At 38.6% G+C, this 18,368-nt stretch overlaps 1 protein-coding gene across 1 annotated transcript in view; it reads left to right on the forward strand.

The window, feature by feature from the left end:
* The window catches only part of ttn.2 (titin, tandem duplicate 2), a 159,458-nt gene that overhangs the window by 28,734 nt on the left and 112,356 nt on the right, over positions 1–18,368 (forward strand). The window contains exons 40-60 of the mRNA XM_057335761.1: positions 4,928–8,719; positions 9,444–9,722; positions 9,873–10,436; positions 10,719–11,000; positions 11,090–11,368; positions 11,676–11,957; positions 12,053–12,331; positions 12,438–12,725; positions 12,881–13,159; positions 13,268–13,549; positions 13,643–13,921; positions 14,016–14,294; positions 14,402–14,680; positions 14,785–15,072; positions 15,615–15,893; positions 15,988–16,269; positions 16,360–16,641; positions 16,737–17,015; positions 17,095–17,373; positions 17,462–17,749; positions 17,860–18,138. Of these exons, the coding sequence (XP_057191744.1) occupies positions 4,928–8,719; positions 9,444–9,722; positions 9,873–10,436; positions 10,719–11,000; positions 11,090–11,368; positions 11,676–11,957; positions 12,053–12,331; positions 12,438–12,725; positions 12,881–13,159; positions 13,268–13,549; positions 13,643–13,921; positions 14,016–14,294; positions 14,402–14,680; positions 14,785–15,072; positions 15,615–15,893; positions 15,988–16,269; positions 16,360–16,641; positions 16,737–17,015; positions 17,095–17,373; positions 17,462–17,749; positions 17,860–18,138 (9,699 nt within the window). The remainder of the gene's footprint in view (positions 1–4,927; positions 8,720–9,443; positions 9,723–9,872; positions 10,437–10,718; positions 11,001–11,089; positions 11,369–11,675; positions 11,958–12,052; positions 12,332–12,437; positions 12,726–12,880; positions 13,160–13,267; positions 13,550–13,642; positions 13,922–14,015; positions 14,295–14,401; positions 14,681–14,784; positions 15,073–15,614; positions 15,894–15,987; positions 16,270–16,359; positions 16,642–16,736; positions 17,016–17,094; positions 17,374–17,461; positions 17,750–17,859; positions 18,139–18,368) is intronic.

The raw sequence follows: 18,368 nt of genomic DNA on the forward strand, positions 1-18,368 counted from the left end.
ACAGATGATGATCAGCCAATGACCCAGGTTGAGCCTCCTCAAGTATTTAAAGTGAAAGACGAGTCAGTATTCCCTGAGGAAGAAATTATAGAGGAAGAACTTACGGCGTTAATGACTACTGATCTGGACAACAAACACACATTGCAGGTACCTCAGGCAGTCATCCGCATACCACAAACTTCAGACTCCTCTGTTCACTCCTCACCAGTTGAAATCAGAATAACAGCTCCAACACCAGTGCTAGAAATGATTGATGAGGCTAAAGACACCTGTGAGCCCACTGAAAAAACTTCAGAATCTCCCGTTGATGATGGCACCTCTCAAACAGTGAAGCATAAGTTTACATTTTCTTTTGATGTTGTTGGTGAAGCTCCTCAGGTTGTTAGAGAGGTAGAGAACATTAGTGCTTCAGAGGGCCAGACTACTATGCTTGAGTGCATCATAGTTGGTGAACCAACACCTGAAGCCACATGGTCCCGTGATGGCATTTCCCTTGATCTGAATACCAACAAATATAGATTTGAGGTACAAGATGGGAGATGCAGACTTTACATTGATAATTTTACATACCTTGATGCTGGAATATATAGATGTGTTGCTTCTAACACTCTTGGACAGGTTGAAAGTATAGCTGATGTGTCTTTTGGTTCCACTGTTCTGGACTCTGGGTTTTCGTCCTTTGTCATGTCAGAAGTGAATAACCAAACAAGATCCCTTGATTCATCTTCAGAAAATGCTATAGTGAGAACAAAGAGTTTAGTAAGTTCTTCCACACCATTAAAAGATGTTAGAAGTGCTCCTAAAAGTGAGGGGACTCATGATTATAGTAGATTTTCTGATGAATTTCAGGATAATAGCAAAACCAACGAACCTCATTATCTGCGGGAGGATGATCCCAAACTCAGGTGCACTAAGAAACCAGCATCGGACATGCCAATAATAACAGGGTGTGGTTTGCAGTCATCTGGAGCAGATGTTAAAGTATCTAAGTTAAAACAAGCATTTGAAATGCCAACAAGTTTCAGAGATGAGCCTGATGAGATGATGGCAATGTCAAGGGATGTGTCATATTTCCCTGTTGAAGATATTCCTGAGATAGATCTCGAATCTGAGCAATATGAATTGGAGCAAGCAACGTCACTTTACCCTAGCCAGGACAACATGAAAGAGTTCAAAGCAGGTCCTACCGTGACTGCAGCAAAGACCTTCTTTTTAGAACGTCCCTCAGATGATACAGAGATGGTTCTGGATAGCACACAACACACCTCCCAAGAAAAACCAGAGGAAAGAATGCATTTTGTGGACTCGCACCATTTTGTATCTTTGGCAAATGTCACTGAAGTCCAGCATTCACCTACATTGATTAGACCCCAGGCAAGATTGCCAGAGAAAATGAGTAAAAGACTCTCAGACAGCACAGTTGAGCAAAGAATTACAGAAGAAGAGGCATATGTTAGGCAAAGTCATGACTTTGCTGAGAGTGGCATTGGTATATCTGCTCAAGAAATTGCACACTTACCTGATATAACAGAGCCTTTAAAAATAAGTAATGTTACCACTCGAACAGCAGAAATGCAACCTGTGGACATGCCACAAGATAATGTTAGTTCAACTGATATGAAGAGTGATACAATGAAAGCCTCAAGTATGACAACACAGGTTAGTTTAAAATCCAGAATTGAAGCTGACAGAAAATTACAGTCTGACTTAACCGATTATTCTTTGTCAGAGAAGACACAGCTTCAGCAGGAACAGAAAAAACCTGCCAGGCAAGGTACTGTTGGTGTTTCTAAACTTGAGGAAGAAGAAGTAACTTTCAGTGCTGTTTATGACTACTATAACCAACCATCTGATTGGGGAAGACCCTTGTCACCAGAGTCAGAAATGTCCATAGAAGTAGGGAGCACGTTTAGTGAGGAGATGACTGAAATCGAACGTTTTTACACTCCAGCTTCATCGACAGAAATATCTCAGATTCAAAGATCACCTGAATGTTTCCATACCCCCTCAGAGACTCCAGGGGCTGTCTTGACACCTCATGAGTATCCATTTTCCCCTGTAGAACATAAGAGACCCCCAACTAGCTCAAGTGATTTTTTTAATTCTCCGGCTACGTTCCTCAACTCTCCAGGGGATGAGGGTATAGAAACTACTCCCCCAGTTTTTACCATAGATGAGGGCATGATACCTTCAGATGGGCGTGGTTTACTAGGTTTAGGAACACTTCAGGAAAAAGTTCAGGGAATCCCTCCAGCTTTCCTTAAGCCCCTTACAAAAAGAAGAGTTTATGAAGGTGAATCTTTACAGTTTTTTGCTGAAGTATTTGGACTACCCACTCCAGAGGTGAAATGGTTTAGAAACAAAACTGAGCTAAAGGCTGATAAGAGGACTAGCATTGCAAGAGATGGTGATAACATTGCCTTGGAAATACGGAATATCACAAAAGCTGACCAAGGGGAATATATTTGTGAGGCTCTGAATTATGTTGGTGAGGCAAAAAGTGTTGCTTTAGTTATTGTTATATCCCAGGAAGCAAGGCAGATGCTACCCCCTCCTTCTGTAACCCATCAACATGTCATTGAGTTTGATGTTGAAGAGGGTGAAGATCCTTCAAGGTCTCCATCTCCTCAGGAAATCTTGTTAGAAGTTGAGTTAGATGAAAATGAAGTGAAAGAGTTTGAAAAACAGGTCAAGATTGTCACTATTCCTGAGTATACAGCTGACAACAAAAGCATGATCATATCTCTTGACGTTCTGCCAAGCATCTTTGAAGAAGGTGCTGTGGATTTTATTACTCAGGAAAGTGAGGGTTTACAAATAGCCTTTGAAGTTACAGAAATGCCACCACGTTTTATAAACCCTATTTATGACATTGAAACTCCAGAAAACACAAATGTAATGTTTGAATGCTCTTTAATGGGTATTCCGTCTCCAGTAGTGTCATGGTATAAAGGCAATATGAAGATTCCCATGGATAGGAAAAAGTACATCTATTCCTCAGATGGTGACAATCACTTTTTGAAAATTCTCAAAGCCAACACACATGACAGCGGCATCTATACTTGCAGAGCTATTAATGTTGTTGGTGAAACACTTTGTAGAGCATCACTTATGGTTATAAACCCACAGTTGTTCTCAGGCAAGACAAGGGGAAGGGAATTAACTGCTGTGTCTCTTGGTAGCGCAAAAGTTCAGCCCCAGAAGTTTGACTTGGTTGTGGGGAATTCATCATTTGATGGTGAACCATCATCAGAGATAGAGCTTGAATTTGAGTTTCCACAGGAAGCCGATGAGTCTCAGAAAGCATTAAGACTGGTTGCTGTTACGGATAATGAAACAAGTGAGCAAGGGGATAAATATGTTAGTATCAACTTCGATGTCTTTGCTGAACCCTCAAAAGACGACAAAATAGAATTTGATGGTAAATCATCAAACACTTGTAGTTTTCAATTTCATGTAACTGAAATACCCCCTAAATGTATAATCACACTGCAAAATGTCACTACAGCTGTAGGTACACCTGTTATGCTTCAATGCTTAGTGAGTGGAAAACCAAACCCTACAGCAGAATGGTACAAGGATGGTGCTCCGGTGAAAAATTCTAGGTATATTATCCAGGAAAAAGCATCGGGGCATTTCAATCTCCTTATAACAAACGTAACTCATAGTGATGCTGGTGAATTCAAATGTGTAATCCAAAACAAAGCTGGGTACATTGAAACCACTTCGTTGTTAAAGGTGTTTTAATTTCAGTCTGGGTGGTTCATGAATTTCAGACTACTTTGTTTTGTTTACATCTGATAGATTACATTTTTAATTGTTTTACTGTTGTAAAGTATTGTGGAATTATGTATAAAAACCTTATCTTAACCTGCAATATAAAAAAATAATTAAAAAAATACTTTTTCAGTGGTATGTATTCTTAAATTATTGATATCTGAGTCCTGAAATTGTTCTTAGTTACTGCTTTACACCTTTATGCTGCAGCCTTTGACAGAAAGTTTTTCATTATTTGTTCTCTTTAATAGAAATTAAAATTCAATTAAATGCAACATTTAATCCATAGTCTTGGCTTAAAACAATAAAACAATTTGATTATGTCTGCCAATGAATCCTAAGTGTAGATTTGGTCATTTAAATTGCGTATTCTTAAAATGCATGGCCAGTGTAGTTGATTTTTATTGGAATATAAATGGTAGACAGATGTTTTTCTTTTGTTTAAGTTAAAACTGCATGAGAGCATTATTTTCCTGTATTTGTGTTTTTCTTCATCCTTAATGTTTTTCTGATCAATTAATAAAAGTTTCAATAAAGGTCAATTAATTAAAATGCTAAGAGTTTTCAGATTAGGTGAGAAAATATTACATTTTCTTTGCATAATCGGATTATTTTCTGTATCGTTATGTGCATGATGATAAAATGATAATTTGCAGTATTAGAATAACATCATAGAGTTTAATTTAATTGTACCCGTTATGTTGTATAGATTTTTTAAAGATCACGGGTAAACTTAATATTTAACTAGGTGTAAATAAAAATATGAAAAATAGTAGTAGTTAAACTTGCCAAATAACTCTTAGATGGTTATAATAGTTACAGCTTGCATATGATTCCTCATTTTTATTTTTATTTATCAAAAGTAGTTTATTTAATTTAAACAAATGTAGTTCAAATAGTCAATACTGTGTGTGCCATAATTTTATTTTAAATGCAAAGGTGCTTTTATGCCTTTTTTTGTAATTATATGTACATGAAAAAGTAAATAAAATGATGATGAAAAAGTTTACTGGTATACTGCATTCTATTTTTTTATTCTCTTAAGGGCATTTTTATGTCCGCTTCTTGACTAATGCTGTTTGACCTCGATCATCATCCTTGATTTTTTAGAATATTTTGTTGATTCTTTAATCCCATTATTTTCATACAGAATTTTCTAGTTTGACTGTGAAGACCGAAGAAGAGGATGAAACCTACAGCACATCACTGCAATTACCTGAAAAATCTAAAACACTTGAACTCAAGCCAGAGCAAAAACGTTTTTCTAGTTCGTTAGAGAGAAAAAAGGAAAAACCTGTGTTTCAATCCAAGCTTATGCCTGCTGAAGTTACTGTTGGAGACTCCGTTAGGTTTACTGTCACAGTGTCTGGTTTTCCAAAGCCAAAGGTTCAGTGGTTCCACAATGGTAGGGCTATTACTTCTTCGTCGGTGTATAAGTTTGTTGAAGAAAGAAGTGAGTACACTTTAATAATAACTGAAGTCAAGAAAGAGTATGAGGGTGAATATTCCTGTACTGCCAGTAATAGATTTGGCCAAACAACCTGCAAGACATTGTTAAAGATACAATTAAGTCATTTATCAGAAGCAGAAAAATGGGTGGAACAAATGTTTAAAATACCAGGAGAACCACCACTCTTTACCACACAAATTCAGCCTGTGCAATGTGTAGAGGGCAGTGAGGTGAAATTTCAGTATAACGTTTCTGGAGCTCCAGTTCCTGGTGTTCAGTGGTTTAAGGGTAATTATCAAATAAAGTCAAGCCAGAACTGCACAGTTGTTAGTAACCCAGATGGCTCTGGCTTCCTTGTCATGAGTGACATCCAGCAGAAAGACAGTGGTCTTTACACATGCAAAGCTGCCAATACCTTCGGGGAGGCCAGCTGCAGTGCTGAGTTGATTGTATTCCACAAAAAAGTATCTGTATTTCATCAACAGCAGTTAGTTCAGGAGCAGAAACGTTATAAGGTGTCCATGACTGAGCAAGCCACTGAATCCCGCTTGTACAGTGTTAGCCTTCCCGGGCAGGCAGGTGCAAGTCTACAGGGAGAGCAGCAGGTAATTTACACCATTGGTACAGAAGACAGGCAAACGATAGAAAGTGAGCAAGTTGACACTCTGCACGACTTGGATATTTCTGCTGCAACTGTGCATAAGGAGCAGGTAACTCATCAAGCTGCAGTCTTGCAGTCACATGAAGTACATGAAGGTATAATTTCTGCTTCATCCCAGCCAGAGCCAGTAGTAGCAACTCCGTTGAAACAGCTCCACATGGCTGCCATGACCTCAGCAGTTCAGGAAAGTCAAGGCTTCACAGAACAGCACTTTGATCGTATCAAAAGTCCAGAGGTAACAGAGCTTGAAATTGCAAAGGAGCATCCCTCACAGCTGATGTCTGCCATAACTGAGAGTTTGACATCACTGACCATTGTCAAAGCTGAGCCATTATTAAGCAGCGAAGGAGAACAGATCAAGCCAGCCCCTGAGCCCAAGTATCCAATATCAAGTCACCAAGTTGAGACAAAACTTCCAATTGTTAAAGAACATTCACAGATTATACCACATACACAGCAGGAAAAGGGATACCAAGTGAAAGAGGGAGTTAAAATTCTTTACAGTGCAGTTTCAACTGAGAAACAACAATTCACAGACGGACACTCTAAAGAACTGTCATTACAAGACAAGAGTTTTCAGTCATCCATAAAGAGAGAATCTTCAAAACCAGTTATCCTTTCCGTTAATGAGTCTACTCAAACCTTATCAAAGGAACAGAGGTTATCTATGCTCAAGCCTGCTGAGGAGACTGCATCTCTTGTTAAAGATAGTGTGTTAAAATCAGCTCTTGTTGCAGAGGAAATAAATCAACTTCAAGCTGATAAGTCAAGTTCGATCCCAGGTTTAGACAGTGCAATTTCAGTGCAGTCCCAGACAGAACAGAAACAAGTTCTGCATTTGCAGGTCTTTACAGATCAGGATAGTCTTCTGAATGAAGGTAGATTCAGCAGCGAGAAGCCCAGCCCAGAGAAAGCAACTGCTCAAAAAAGCCCAATTCTTAAGCACACAGTCTCAGTGGATGAACGGCAATCTGTGACGTGTGAAGAAACATATCAGTTATTAGCAAGAGAAACCGAACTTAACATACAATCCTGTAAGGAATCTCCTGCTCCTTTGCATCTTCAGGCAGTCCATTTAGAAAATACATTGTCTAAAGAAGGTATAATCTCAATGGAGGTGCCAAAACAGCAGGTGGCGGTGCAGAGACAGGAAAAAGCCCGCCAACATGTTGCAAGTACAGAGGAGAAAAGGGAGCATACAGCAGATTATTGTAAAGATCTTGATTTGTCTGTAACAGGTGTCCAGTCTGAAATCAGAAAAGAACCTAAACCCAAAAGTATTCTTCAAGTATTCTCAGAAACGGTGCAATTACCGAAGGAAGCTCCATTTGTGAGTGATGTTAAACAGCAGCGTGCCTTAGTTCAGAAAGAAGATCGCTGGAATATCATACATGTGCCATCTGTGTCAGAAAGTCAAGATATCGAGGAAGGACACACAGAAAGCATCGCAACAATTGAGAAATATGTTTCTGAAACTAAAGTTGAACCCAAAATTCCATCTGAATTAATTCATATTGAAGAAAAAGAAATCTCAACCGAGAGCAGTATTGTTCTTGAGGCCACAGAGCAAGATTTTGCAGTCCAAATTCAAGAAGGACAGTCTGTTAGGCAGTCAGTATTAATGGAAGAAAAGCATGTAATCAAAGGTGAGTTATCTCAAGACATTACAAAATCTGAAACAACCACAGCAACTTTCACTAAACAGAGAAGGGGGGCCTTTATAGTATCAGAATCAAGAGAGAGCCAAACACTACCCAAAGAGCTCACTTTTGTTATTCCAGCTCCCAAACCACACACTTTGGACATTAAGCATCAGTTAAAAGATGCACTTGCAACTGCTGTGGCATCTGACCAACCCTTGATCTTGGCAGATGTGGTGGAGAGTTTAGGATCTGTAGAAGTTCTTGAGGTAAAAGAAAGGAGAGAACCCAAATATCTCATGTTCACATATCTTGTTACAAGCGCAAGTGCCCCACTTGAAATTACAATTGCCTTTGAAGGAGAGTATCCACAGACTGCTGATCTTAAGAGTGAACTTCAAGCTGCTCTCTACTCCATTGTCTATAGGGAACAGCAGGTTCTGACCTCTGAGCAGCCAGGCACTATGCAAATTGACAGGCCCCAAAGATTACAGGTTAGTCAGGCTTCTTCAAAAGAACAACTTTCATCTGTGGTGGAGGTGGTAAGGTTAACAGAAAATGTAGAGCCTTTCACATCACCAAAGTCTCAATCTGCAGCTCTGAAAACTGAGGCCAAAACATCTTTCCAGTCTGTAACAGCAGATGAGCAAAGTGTTAGGCAGCAGTCAACAATTCATGTGGCAAGTGAAACCAAAATTGAGGTCCAACAGTCTATCCATGTTGAGCAACGAGAAACCAGATCTGTGACAGTAAAAAGGCATGAGAGAGATATCGGGGCTGCAAGTATGACAACTGAATTGGTCTTGGGGCCAGCTCCAACTGAACAATCTACTATCTTCCTTCGGACAGAGGAAAGGGAGGAATATATATCTGAAGCAATTATGAAGCTAGAAAAAGAGGAAGTTAGAGAAGAGTACCCCATCTTTGAGAGTCATTTGGAAGATATTGTAATAGAAGAACATTCTGAGGCCAAATTTACATTGACAATAAGACACGTAAAGAAAGTGAATTGGCTGTTTAATGGAAAATCAATTAAATCTGGCAAAGAGTTCAAGTGTTCCAAAGACCATGACTCTTACACACTAGTAATCAGTAAAGTTATGAAGGATCATCAAGGAGAATATACTTGTGAGGCTGTAGGAGAAGCTGGCAAGTCTTCAACATCCTCCCACCTCACAGTGGTCCCAAGAGGTTGGATTTATGGGATTATTTTGCCACCCAATGCTACACGTGACTAACTCTTGCCATTCATTGCTAAATTGCATTTCATTAAATACACAATTTCTCACTATATTTCATAGAACGGATCTCTATATTTAAATGAAGAGACCTTCTTAATGTTTTCTATCTTCATTTGTTCTTCACAACACAATGGTTTTGCAGTAATTTTCACCCCACCAAAGCGTGAGCATGACTCCACATCACTTCTTAACCCGCTGGATCTTTCAGTATCATTCCAATGTTCATTCAGTGTTCCTTCTTCATTTTGCAGAGTCTTCCATGTTTGTCATTTACCTTTGGGAACATATGAAATGCTGCTTTGTGGTTTATCAATCATTAAGCAGCCCATTCCTTCTTTTTTTGCATGCATGTTGGGATGTCAAGTCATAATTTCACTCTTCATTCTGTTTTTCTTCCTCATAGCAAGATCACCATACACTTTACAGTCACTTGTGGAATATTTTTTCACTCCATCAAACTGACCACAGTAATTGGCACTTTCTGAAATTGAAACTACACTTCTGAGCATTAATATATTAATATTGATTTAAGTTGATCAATGTTGTATGTTTCCGTAGAACATTTTGAGTAAAAGTGCCAATCATTGTGGTTTTTCATGCTCATTTGATTAGTTTTGTCTGCAAACAAGTCAAATAAATGTACTAATTTGTTTCCATTTGTCTGCACAATTCAGTGCCACCTGTTTTCAGGCAGAAAATCCAAAATCTGGAAGCCGGTGTTGGCAGCTCTGCAAGGTTTCAGTGTGAGATCGACGAGGCTCCAGGCGTGACCTTCAAGTGGTTCAAATCTGGTTCTGAGATTAGACATAGTGACAAATACCGGATTATCAATTATTCTCACACTTCATCTCTGGAGCTCCTGAGCACATCAGTGGCGGACTGTGGAGAATTTACTTGCAAAGCAACAAACCGCCATGGAACTGACAGCTGCTCTGCTAAACTAAGTGTAACAGGTAAGAAAACTACTTTGAATTGGCTGATGGTCCTCTTGAAGTGTGGTCACATACTGAATTGACTGCAGTTGGCATGCTTTGATTTTTTTGTACTGTACTGTGTTGCCACAGTTATTGATATATATTTTTTGTTTTTGACTCTTTCTATAGAGGTATTCCCACCAGAGTTTGTATCAAAGCCTGATTCGATGACTTTATATGTGGGCAAGCAAGCGAAATTTCAGTGTGTTATTTCAGGTTCCGATCCCATGACAGTTGTCTGGCACAAAGACAATATTGCCATTTCACTTGATGATCACTACAAAACATCCTCTGACAAAAATAAGTTTTGTCTTGAAATCTTGAATCTACATCAGAGTGATCAGGGAACATACCTTTGCAAAGCTTCCAACAGTGTTGGTACAGCTACTTGCTGCACTGAACTTAGGGTTGTAGACAAACCCAGTTTTGTGAAGAGTTTTCAGGCAACCACTGTAGCTGTGGGAAACCCGCTACGCCTAGAGTGTCATGTAGATGAAGACACTGGCGTAGCTGTCGTCTGGATGAGAGATGGCAAAAAACTCCATAATACAATGGATTGTAAACTATCTTTTGAGGAAAAAATGGCCAGTCTTGAGATTCCAAAGGCCAAACTGAAAGACACAGGTGCATACACCTGTACTGCTGCAAATGATGCTGGAAGCAGCAGTTGCTCTTCTGTTGTAACAGTGCAAGGTAAGAATGAATGATTAATGCCCTTGCTAAATGCAGTATTTGAAGAAAATCTGCATTACTGGGTGTTAATTTTTGTAAGTGTGAGCATATAACTGTATTTGCATTGCTTTGACAGAAGTGGTGAGCCTTACGCATCATTTGATGTGTCATTGCCATGAAGTATTGCATCTTGATATATTTTTTCTCTTTGTCTTTTTTCCCTTTGCCAGTTATCCTTTGTCACTTATCTTGTCTTTTTCTTTAAAACAAAACATTTGACTTTGCTTTACATTTAATTTATAGAACCCCCAGCCTTTGTTAAAAAACTGGAGCCTAAGATCTTATGGAAGAAAGGAATGTCAGCACGTCTGTCCTGCACCGTTAAAGGATCGCCTGAACTTCACGTGACTTGGTTTTTGAATGACAAGCCACTTAGTTCTTCTGAAAAACACAAAATTACTTTCAAAGGCAATCAAGCCACTCTTGAGATTACAGACTTGTCAGAGTCTGTTAGTGGAAATTACACTTGTGAAGTCATGAATGAGGCAGGCTGTGAAAGCTGTAGCAGCCAAGTTACTGTAAAAGGTAATGCTCTTGGTTCTTTCTTCTTTCTTTATTGCTCTTATATTATTGTAGATTGCAGAATGATTTTAAATCATTTTGCCTCTTCTTAGAACCTCCTGCCTTTAAAAAGGAGCTGAAAATGGTGGAGGTTGTCAAAGGGTGCACAGCCCTTCTTGAATGTGAAGTTACAGGAACTGCTCCATTTGAAGTAATCTGGTTCAAGAGTAAAAATCCAGTCTCCACTGATAAGAAGTACAATGTTGTGTCAAAAGACACAGTTGCATATTTGGAAATAAAATCATTTGAAAGTGCAGATGTTGGAGATTACCAGTGCAGCATTTCCAATGATGTTGGTAAAATTACTACAAAAGCAGTAGCTAAATTGAAAGGTTGGTCAAATTAATATCAATGGTCTAAGACAGGGGTCTTCAACATTTTGAGGCAGAATATTTCTTTGCATTTAAATAATGCATTTTAAGCTTGGGCTATAATTGGCAAGGCAAGTGGTGCCATATTTAATTTATCAACATACCAGTGAAATAATCACTATTTGTGTAGTCAAAATGTAAGTGTTAAGATAATGTTAGTGAACCTCATGTTGAAGACTTCTGGTCGAGACAAAAATTTTGTTGAGGTTAGTGTTTTTGTTCCATGTACAGTATATTGGTAAGTTTAAATATGCTCTCTTTTATTTAGACCCACCATCTTTTGTAAAGAAAATTGAGAACACAACTGCAGTTTTAGGCAGTGCTGTAAAACTCCAGGGATCTCTTAAGGGTTCTGCACCTATTGCAGTTCAATGGTTCAAGGACTCTGAGATACTCAGAAATGATGATCCCAATACTACCACATCTTTTGAAAACAACACTGTTATTTTGGCAATAGCAAATGTTGCCATAAATCATGGTGGAAAATATATTTGTCAAGCTGAAAACGAGGCTGGAAAACAAAAATGCGAGGCCAACATATCAGTTCAAGGTTAGAATAAAACCATAAGAGGATTTCAAGATTTTAATTACTTCAGCACATTATTAGTATTATTTGTTAATTTATGTATGTACTTTCTGTCAAAGAGCCAGCTAGGTTTGTTGAGAAACCTCCATCCATCAGCGTGACAGCAGGGGACACTGCGACTCTGGAGTGCACAGTTGCAGGAAGTCCAGATCTCAAAGTAAAATGGTTTAAAGATGGCAAAGAGGTTACAGGGAGCCGGAAATACAAAATCTCTTTTAAAGACAATGTAGCAGTGCTCAAAGTCCTCTCGGCAGAGAGGGGAGATAGCTGTGAATACACCATTGAAGTTTCAAATCGGGTTGGAAAGGAGCGATGCTCTTGCTCAATCAATGTTCTTGGTTAGTCTTACTCTTCCTTCTTTCTCCTTAACCTGAAAATCTATTGAGTGCCTGGTTTTGTTTTACATTTAGGTTTTTTAACAATAATCTGTCTTCTTTCGATCAGATAAAATCATACCCCCAACTTTCACAAAAACTCTTAAAAAGGTAGATGGTAATGTTGGGGGAAGTATTCAAATGGAATGCAAGGTTTCAGGATCCCAAACCATAACAATGTCTTGGTTTAAAGAGGGCAAAGACATTACAACTGGAGCAAAATATAAAATCCAACAGCAGGAAAACACTGCTATCTTGAAAATAGCTGATTTAGAAACATCAGATGCTGGGGTTTTCACTTGCCGTGCAACTAATCCTGCAGGACACAGTGAAACAAGTGGAACAGTTTCTGTTAAAGGTTAGAAAATTAGCCGTAGATCATATTTCATGGTTTCAGTTTTATACTTTGTATATTAATTATATACATTTAAGTGTTTATGGCACTTCTCTCCGGTCAATTTAAAAATACATTTTGTTATTAAACTAAGCTCTTCCCATCCTCTTAAAATTTAGAACCCCCAGTCTTCACCTTAAAACCTCAATCCCAAGATGTTGTACCAGGATCTACGGTTGTCCTGAAAGCTGCTTTCACTGGGACAGCACCTTTTATTATTAAATGGTTCAAAGAAGACAAAGAAATGTTAACTGGAGGAACTTGTTTCATCAAGAAAGAAACCAACTCAAATTCACTGGAGCTACATTCTGTGAAGCCATCTCATTCTGGAGAATACACATGCCAGGTGTCTAATGATGCTGGAAAGGTGTCATGCACCGCTACCTTATTTGTGAAAGGTGCCATTTCTTGCTCTTGTTTATTTGTTTTATCCATTTTTAAGTATGATTCTTTTAATGTATTTTTAATCTTATTTCATGAATTTCAATCTTTGTTTTCTTTTTTAGAACCTCCAAAATTTGTGATGAAGCTTGACTTAACTAAACTAGTATTAAGTGGGAGTCTTGCAACTTTAGAATGTAAAGTCACTGGCAGCCCAGAGATCAGTATTAGATGGTATAAGAATGAGACTGAACTCATCTCAAATGACAAATACCAAATGACCTTCATCGACTCAGTTGCTACTCTAAATATTGAAAATTGCTTTGTGGAAGACAGTGGAGATTATATTTGCCAAGCGTCAAGTGAAGCTGGCATTGATAGATGTAGTTGCCTGGTAACAGTCAAAGGTTTGTTCTCAGTTCATTCTACTTCGCAAGGATATTAAAGCTTTTTCATATTGGTTTGAATAACTTGAGCTAATTGGTCCTTTCCTGTTATAGAACCTCCTGCATTTGTGAAACCCTTTGAATCCAAAGAAATTGTTAAAGGCACAGATGTTGTGCTGGAAGGAACTTTGTCAGGCTCAGCTCCCTTTGATATATCCTGTTTCAAAGACTCAATGCAGATTCGAAATGATAGGAGGCACATCATAAGCCTGACAGATGATGTAGCAAAAGTTCAGATTCTGAAATTTGAACCTGGAGATGCTGGCAAATATCAATGCACTGTAGCCAATGAAGTAGGGCAGACGTCATGTGATTTTCAGGTTGCGATGAACGGTTAGTAAGAACAGGATATTTTTGGATTACATTGTTTTTTTTAGTGAAGGTACTTTAGAGATAATAAAATGTTGCGTTTATATTCTTCAATTAGAGCCACCATCATTTGTGCAGAAGATGGATAATACAAATGTGCTTTTTGGCGGAGACGTTCCCTTGCAGTGTGTTCTGAAAGGGTCATTGCCTATGACCGTCTCTTGGATGAAAGATGACCACGAGATCAAAGAATCTGAGCATGTTCAGATATCTTTTGAGAACCTCACCGCAGTGGTACACATTTCTAGCGTACAGCTAAAACATGGTGGAAAGTATACTTGCTATGCTCAGAATGAAGCTGGTAGTCAGAAATGTACAGCAGTACTGGGGGTAAAAGGTGTGTTGTTTTCACATTCAAAATTAGTTTTTTGATTTATATGTTATCAATTATTATGTTTAATTACAATTAATATGTTAATTAATATGTTTTACTGTAAACTGCAGAGCCTGCAAACATCACAGAGCAAGCGAAGTCTACCAGTGTCACAGTAGGTGATCCTGCAACCCTAGAGTGCAGGTACTCTGGTTCCAAAGTTCTTAAAGCAAAATGGCTAAAGGATGGAAAGGAGTTGACATCAGGCAAAAAATACAAAGTACAGAGTACTCATACAAGTTCTACATTAAAAATCCTGTCTTCAGAAAAGAATGATGCTGGAGAATATACATTTGAGGTTTCAAATGATGCTGGAAGCAGCATATGTGAGGCTGTTGTGACTGTTTTAGGTTAGTAAGCTTAAGAAAAACAAGCCACTTTTCTATTTCATTGATTTGTAGGAAATTTTAGAATTTTAACATATAAATCCTTTATTTCCTTTTCACTGCAACAGATCAAATAATCAAGCCTTCTTTCACAAGGAAATTGAAGGCAGTAGAAAGTATTAAAGGATCATTTACACAGCTGGAGTGTCTGGTCTCTGGATCTCTTCCCATAACTGTCACTTGGTTCAAGGAAAATGAGAAGTTACAGACTGATGAGAAACACAAATGCATTTATTTTGAGAACGCAGCGTCTCTGGAAATCAGTCGTCTTGATAGCGCAGACAGTGGAAGTTATACTTGCATTGCTAAAAACCAAGCAGGCACTGCCCAATGTTCAGGAACGCTGAATGTTAAAGGTTTGCAAATACTTTTTGAGTGATCATTTAATTTGATAGTTTGTTGTGAGTTAAAAAGTCCTTTTATGTAGAACAAGAATTTCTACAGGAAACATGATTTCACCATGTGGATCATGTTCCAACAACATTCCTATCGACCAATCTGTTTTAGTGTTTTGTTTAGAGTTAATGTTTGTTTTGAGTTCATGGACTATTCTTGTATAGTAAGTTTTTCTCTCATTTTAGGAGTACTTTAAAAATGCTGGGTTGTTTTCAACCAATGGTTGGGTCAAACAGACAAACCCAACCATTGAGTTTAGTTAATCTGTTCTGTTTTTTCAACCTGTGATTGGGTCAAATATAGACAGTTTCTACTTTAATTGAACACTTTTGGGTTTGTCCCTTTTTGCGCTCAGCAATGGGTTGAAAACAATCCAGCTTGTTTTATAGATTCTTTGAACGGAAATGTTGTTAACACAGAGACACCTCTTATCTGGCAATTTTACAAAATTTCTATAGTGTAGATCAAATACAACAACCAATGTGTATGCTTTTATATGCAGAACCTCCTTCAATAATTGAGAGGCCTGAATCACAGGATGTTATACCCGGATCTAAAGTGCAGTTTAATGTGCTTATGTCTGGAACGCCACCCCTGACCATTAAGTGGTTCAAAAACAAGAAAGAAGTTTCATCAGGGGTTGACTGTTCAGTTATGAAAACAGACTCTTCCAGCTCGCTTGAGCTCTTCTTCGCTAAGCCCTCAGACTCTGGAGAATATGTCTGTGAAATAAGTAATGATGTTGGATCAGATGTTTGCCAGGCAACGCTCTTTGTAAAAGGTTTTCAATTTAGTAATTTTTTTTACATAATTTTGGCCTTGTCTAACCCTTTGTTAAATGCTAAAGGTATTTGCTTTGTTTTACATTTTTTCAGAACCCCCCAAATTTACCCGCAAACCTGAAAAAATATCAGTGGTCAAACCTGGTCAATTAGTAGTTTTTGAATGCCAGGTTACGGGTACTCCAGAAATAGATATGTACTGGTTCAGAGATGGAAATGAAATAAGTCAGAGTGACAAGCATAAAATTACTTTTATTGATTCTGTGGCACGACTTGAGATGAGAAACAGCGATATCAAAGACAGTGGAGTGTACTATTGTGAAGCCCGCAATGAAGCAGGGAGTGAGAGCTGTATTATGGAGCTAAGAGTGAAAGGTTAGTATGTGGTGTATTTTACAGGCGTTGTAAAGTACAGGTGTATGTTCAGAATGCTTTAGTTTTTATTCCACGTTTGTCTTCTTTCAGAGCCACCAACGTTTGTGAAGTTGTTAAGTCCTCTTGAGGTTGTGAATGGCTCCAATGCATATTTTGAATGTCAGGTGAAAGGCACAGCTCCTTTTGAGGTTACCTGGCAAAAGGATTCAAAAGAAATTAAATCGAGCCTCAAGCATGTCATCATGCAGAAGAATGGCTCTATAAAGACACTTGATGTGCATAAATGTGACGCTTTAGATGTTGGAGAATATCAGTGCATTGTTGCAAATGAAGTTGGGAGTTGTTCAAGTCAGACTACGCTCACCATTAAAGGTTAGCTTTGAATTTGTATTGTGTAGTATTTGTTATATATGCTCATGATTTTTTAAATCTCTCTTAACATTCCTAAACATTGCATCTCCTGTTAGAGCCCCCATCATTTTTTGAAAGAATTGAGAACGTTGTCACAGTTCTCGGAAAAGTGGCCGAGTTTAAATGTGTTGTGAGAGGTTCACTGCCTCTGTCCATACAATGGCAGAAAGATGAAAACTGGATCATGGAGGAACCTAAAATTGAGAGGACCTTTGAGAACAATATTGCCACCTTAAGAATCCCTGTGTGCGAGTCCAGCCACAGTGGAAGATACACCTGTCAGGCTGTGAATGAGGCAGGGCAAGAGAAATGTTTTGCCACCCTTCTAGTGCAAGGTTGGTTTTTCATATTTTTTTTGTAGCTATCAATTCTGAAGACTTGGTATTATAAATATGTTTATTATGTAATCTCCAGAGCCTCCTCAGATAATTGAGAAGCCAGAGGTGATTAATGTCACTGTTGGAGATCCGATCACTTTTGAGTGCAAAGTCACCGGCTCTCCGGAGCTGAAAGTGAAATGGAGTAAAGATGGCAAAGAAGTGATACCATCTAGACAACACAGCCTCGGCTTTGTCAACAATGTTAGCCAACTTAAAATTCAGTCTGTCCAGTTGGAGGATAAAGGAACATATGAGTTTGAGGTTTCCAACCACATCAGTGCCTGCCAATGCAAAGTTACCTTAAATGTCCTAGGTTAGTGCTTTTGACAGTAAATTGATTAATAGGATTCATGACATGCAGGAAAATGTATGATTTTGACATTTCGTTCTCTTGTAAACAGAGCAAACAATTCCTCCATCCTTCATCAAACCTCTGGTGGAGATGGAGGAAATTTTAGGCACAAATGTTCAAATTGGATGTAAAATATCAGGCTCGCTTCCCATAACTGTTGAGTGGGTAAAGGATGGAACTAAACTGTCTGGAAGAACCAAGCATAAACTGCTTCAAGATGAAAACAGCGTGTCTTTGGAGATTGAATGTTTAGAGAAAGCTGACACTGGAACGTACACTTGCAAACTGACAAACAAAGCAGGCAGTTGTGAATGCAGTGGTACACTGAGGGTGAAAGGTCAGGAGGCTAAAGTATCAGTAGATTTTATAAACATATTTACAAAGATCTCTGATGGGTGCCAGTTTCTTAACACATGTGTTTGTCTTTCTTTTCCATTAATGATATAGAGCCACCAAGCTTTGTGCTGGTTCCAGAACCACAGGCTGTCATACCAAATACCACTGTACGCTTTAAGAGTACTTTTAAGGGAACGCATCCCTTCACTGTGAAATGGTTCAAAGATGACACTGAGCTGATCTGTGGACCGTCCTGTTTTATCGGTCTGGAAGGCCTGTCGTGCTTCCTAGATCTCTTTGCCGTCGGAATTTCGCACAGCGGAACTTACTCTTGCCAAATCAGCAATGATGCTGGTACCTCTAAATGCACCACAACCTTATTAGTAAAAGGTTGGACCTCTTTAAGTACCCCATCAATGCTCTTCCATAACATGCATTATTCATGCTTCACCATTTGGCATTTGCATGCTCTTTGTCACGCTTTTGTGATTCCATCGTGCTCTTCACCATCATCTTACCTCATTACTGTTCATCATTATGCTTTGCTTCCTTTTAGCCATCATCTGCCTCCCGTCATGTGCCATCTTCTTAAACGCATCCTTAATCCTCCATTGCACGTT

This window comes from Triplophysa rosa, linkage group LG6 (genome assembly GCF_024868665.1).
Source record: "Triplophysa rosa linkage group LG6, Trosa_1v2, whole genome shotgun sequence".
In the NCBI taxonomy this organism is placed as follows: domain Eukaryota; kingdom Metazoa; phylum Chordata; class Actinopteri; order Cypriniformes; family Nemacheilidae; genus Triplophysa; species Triplophysa rosa.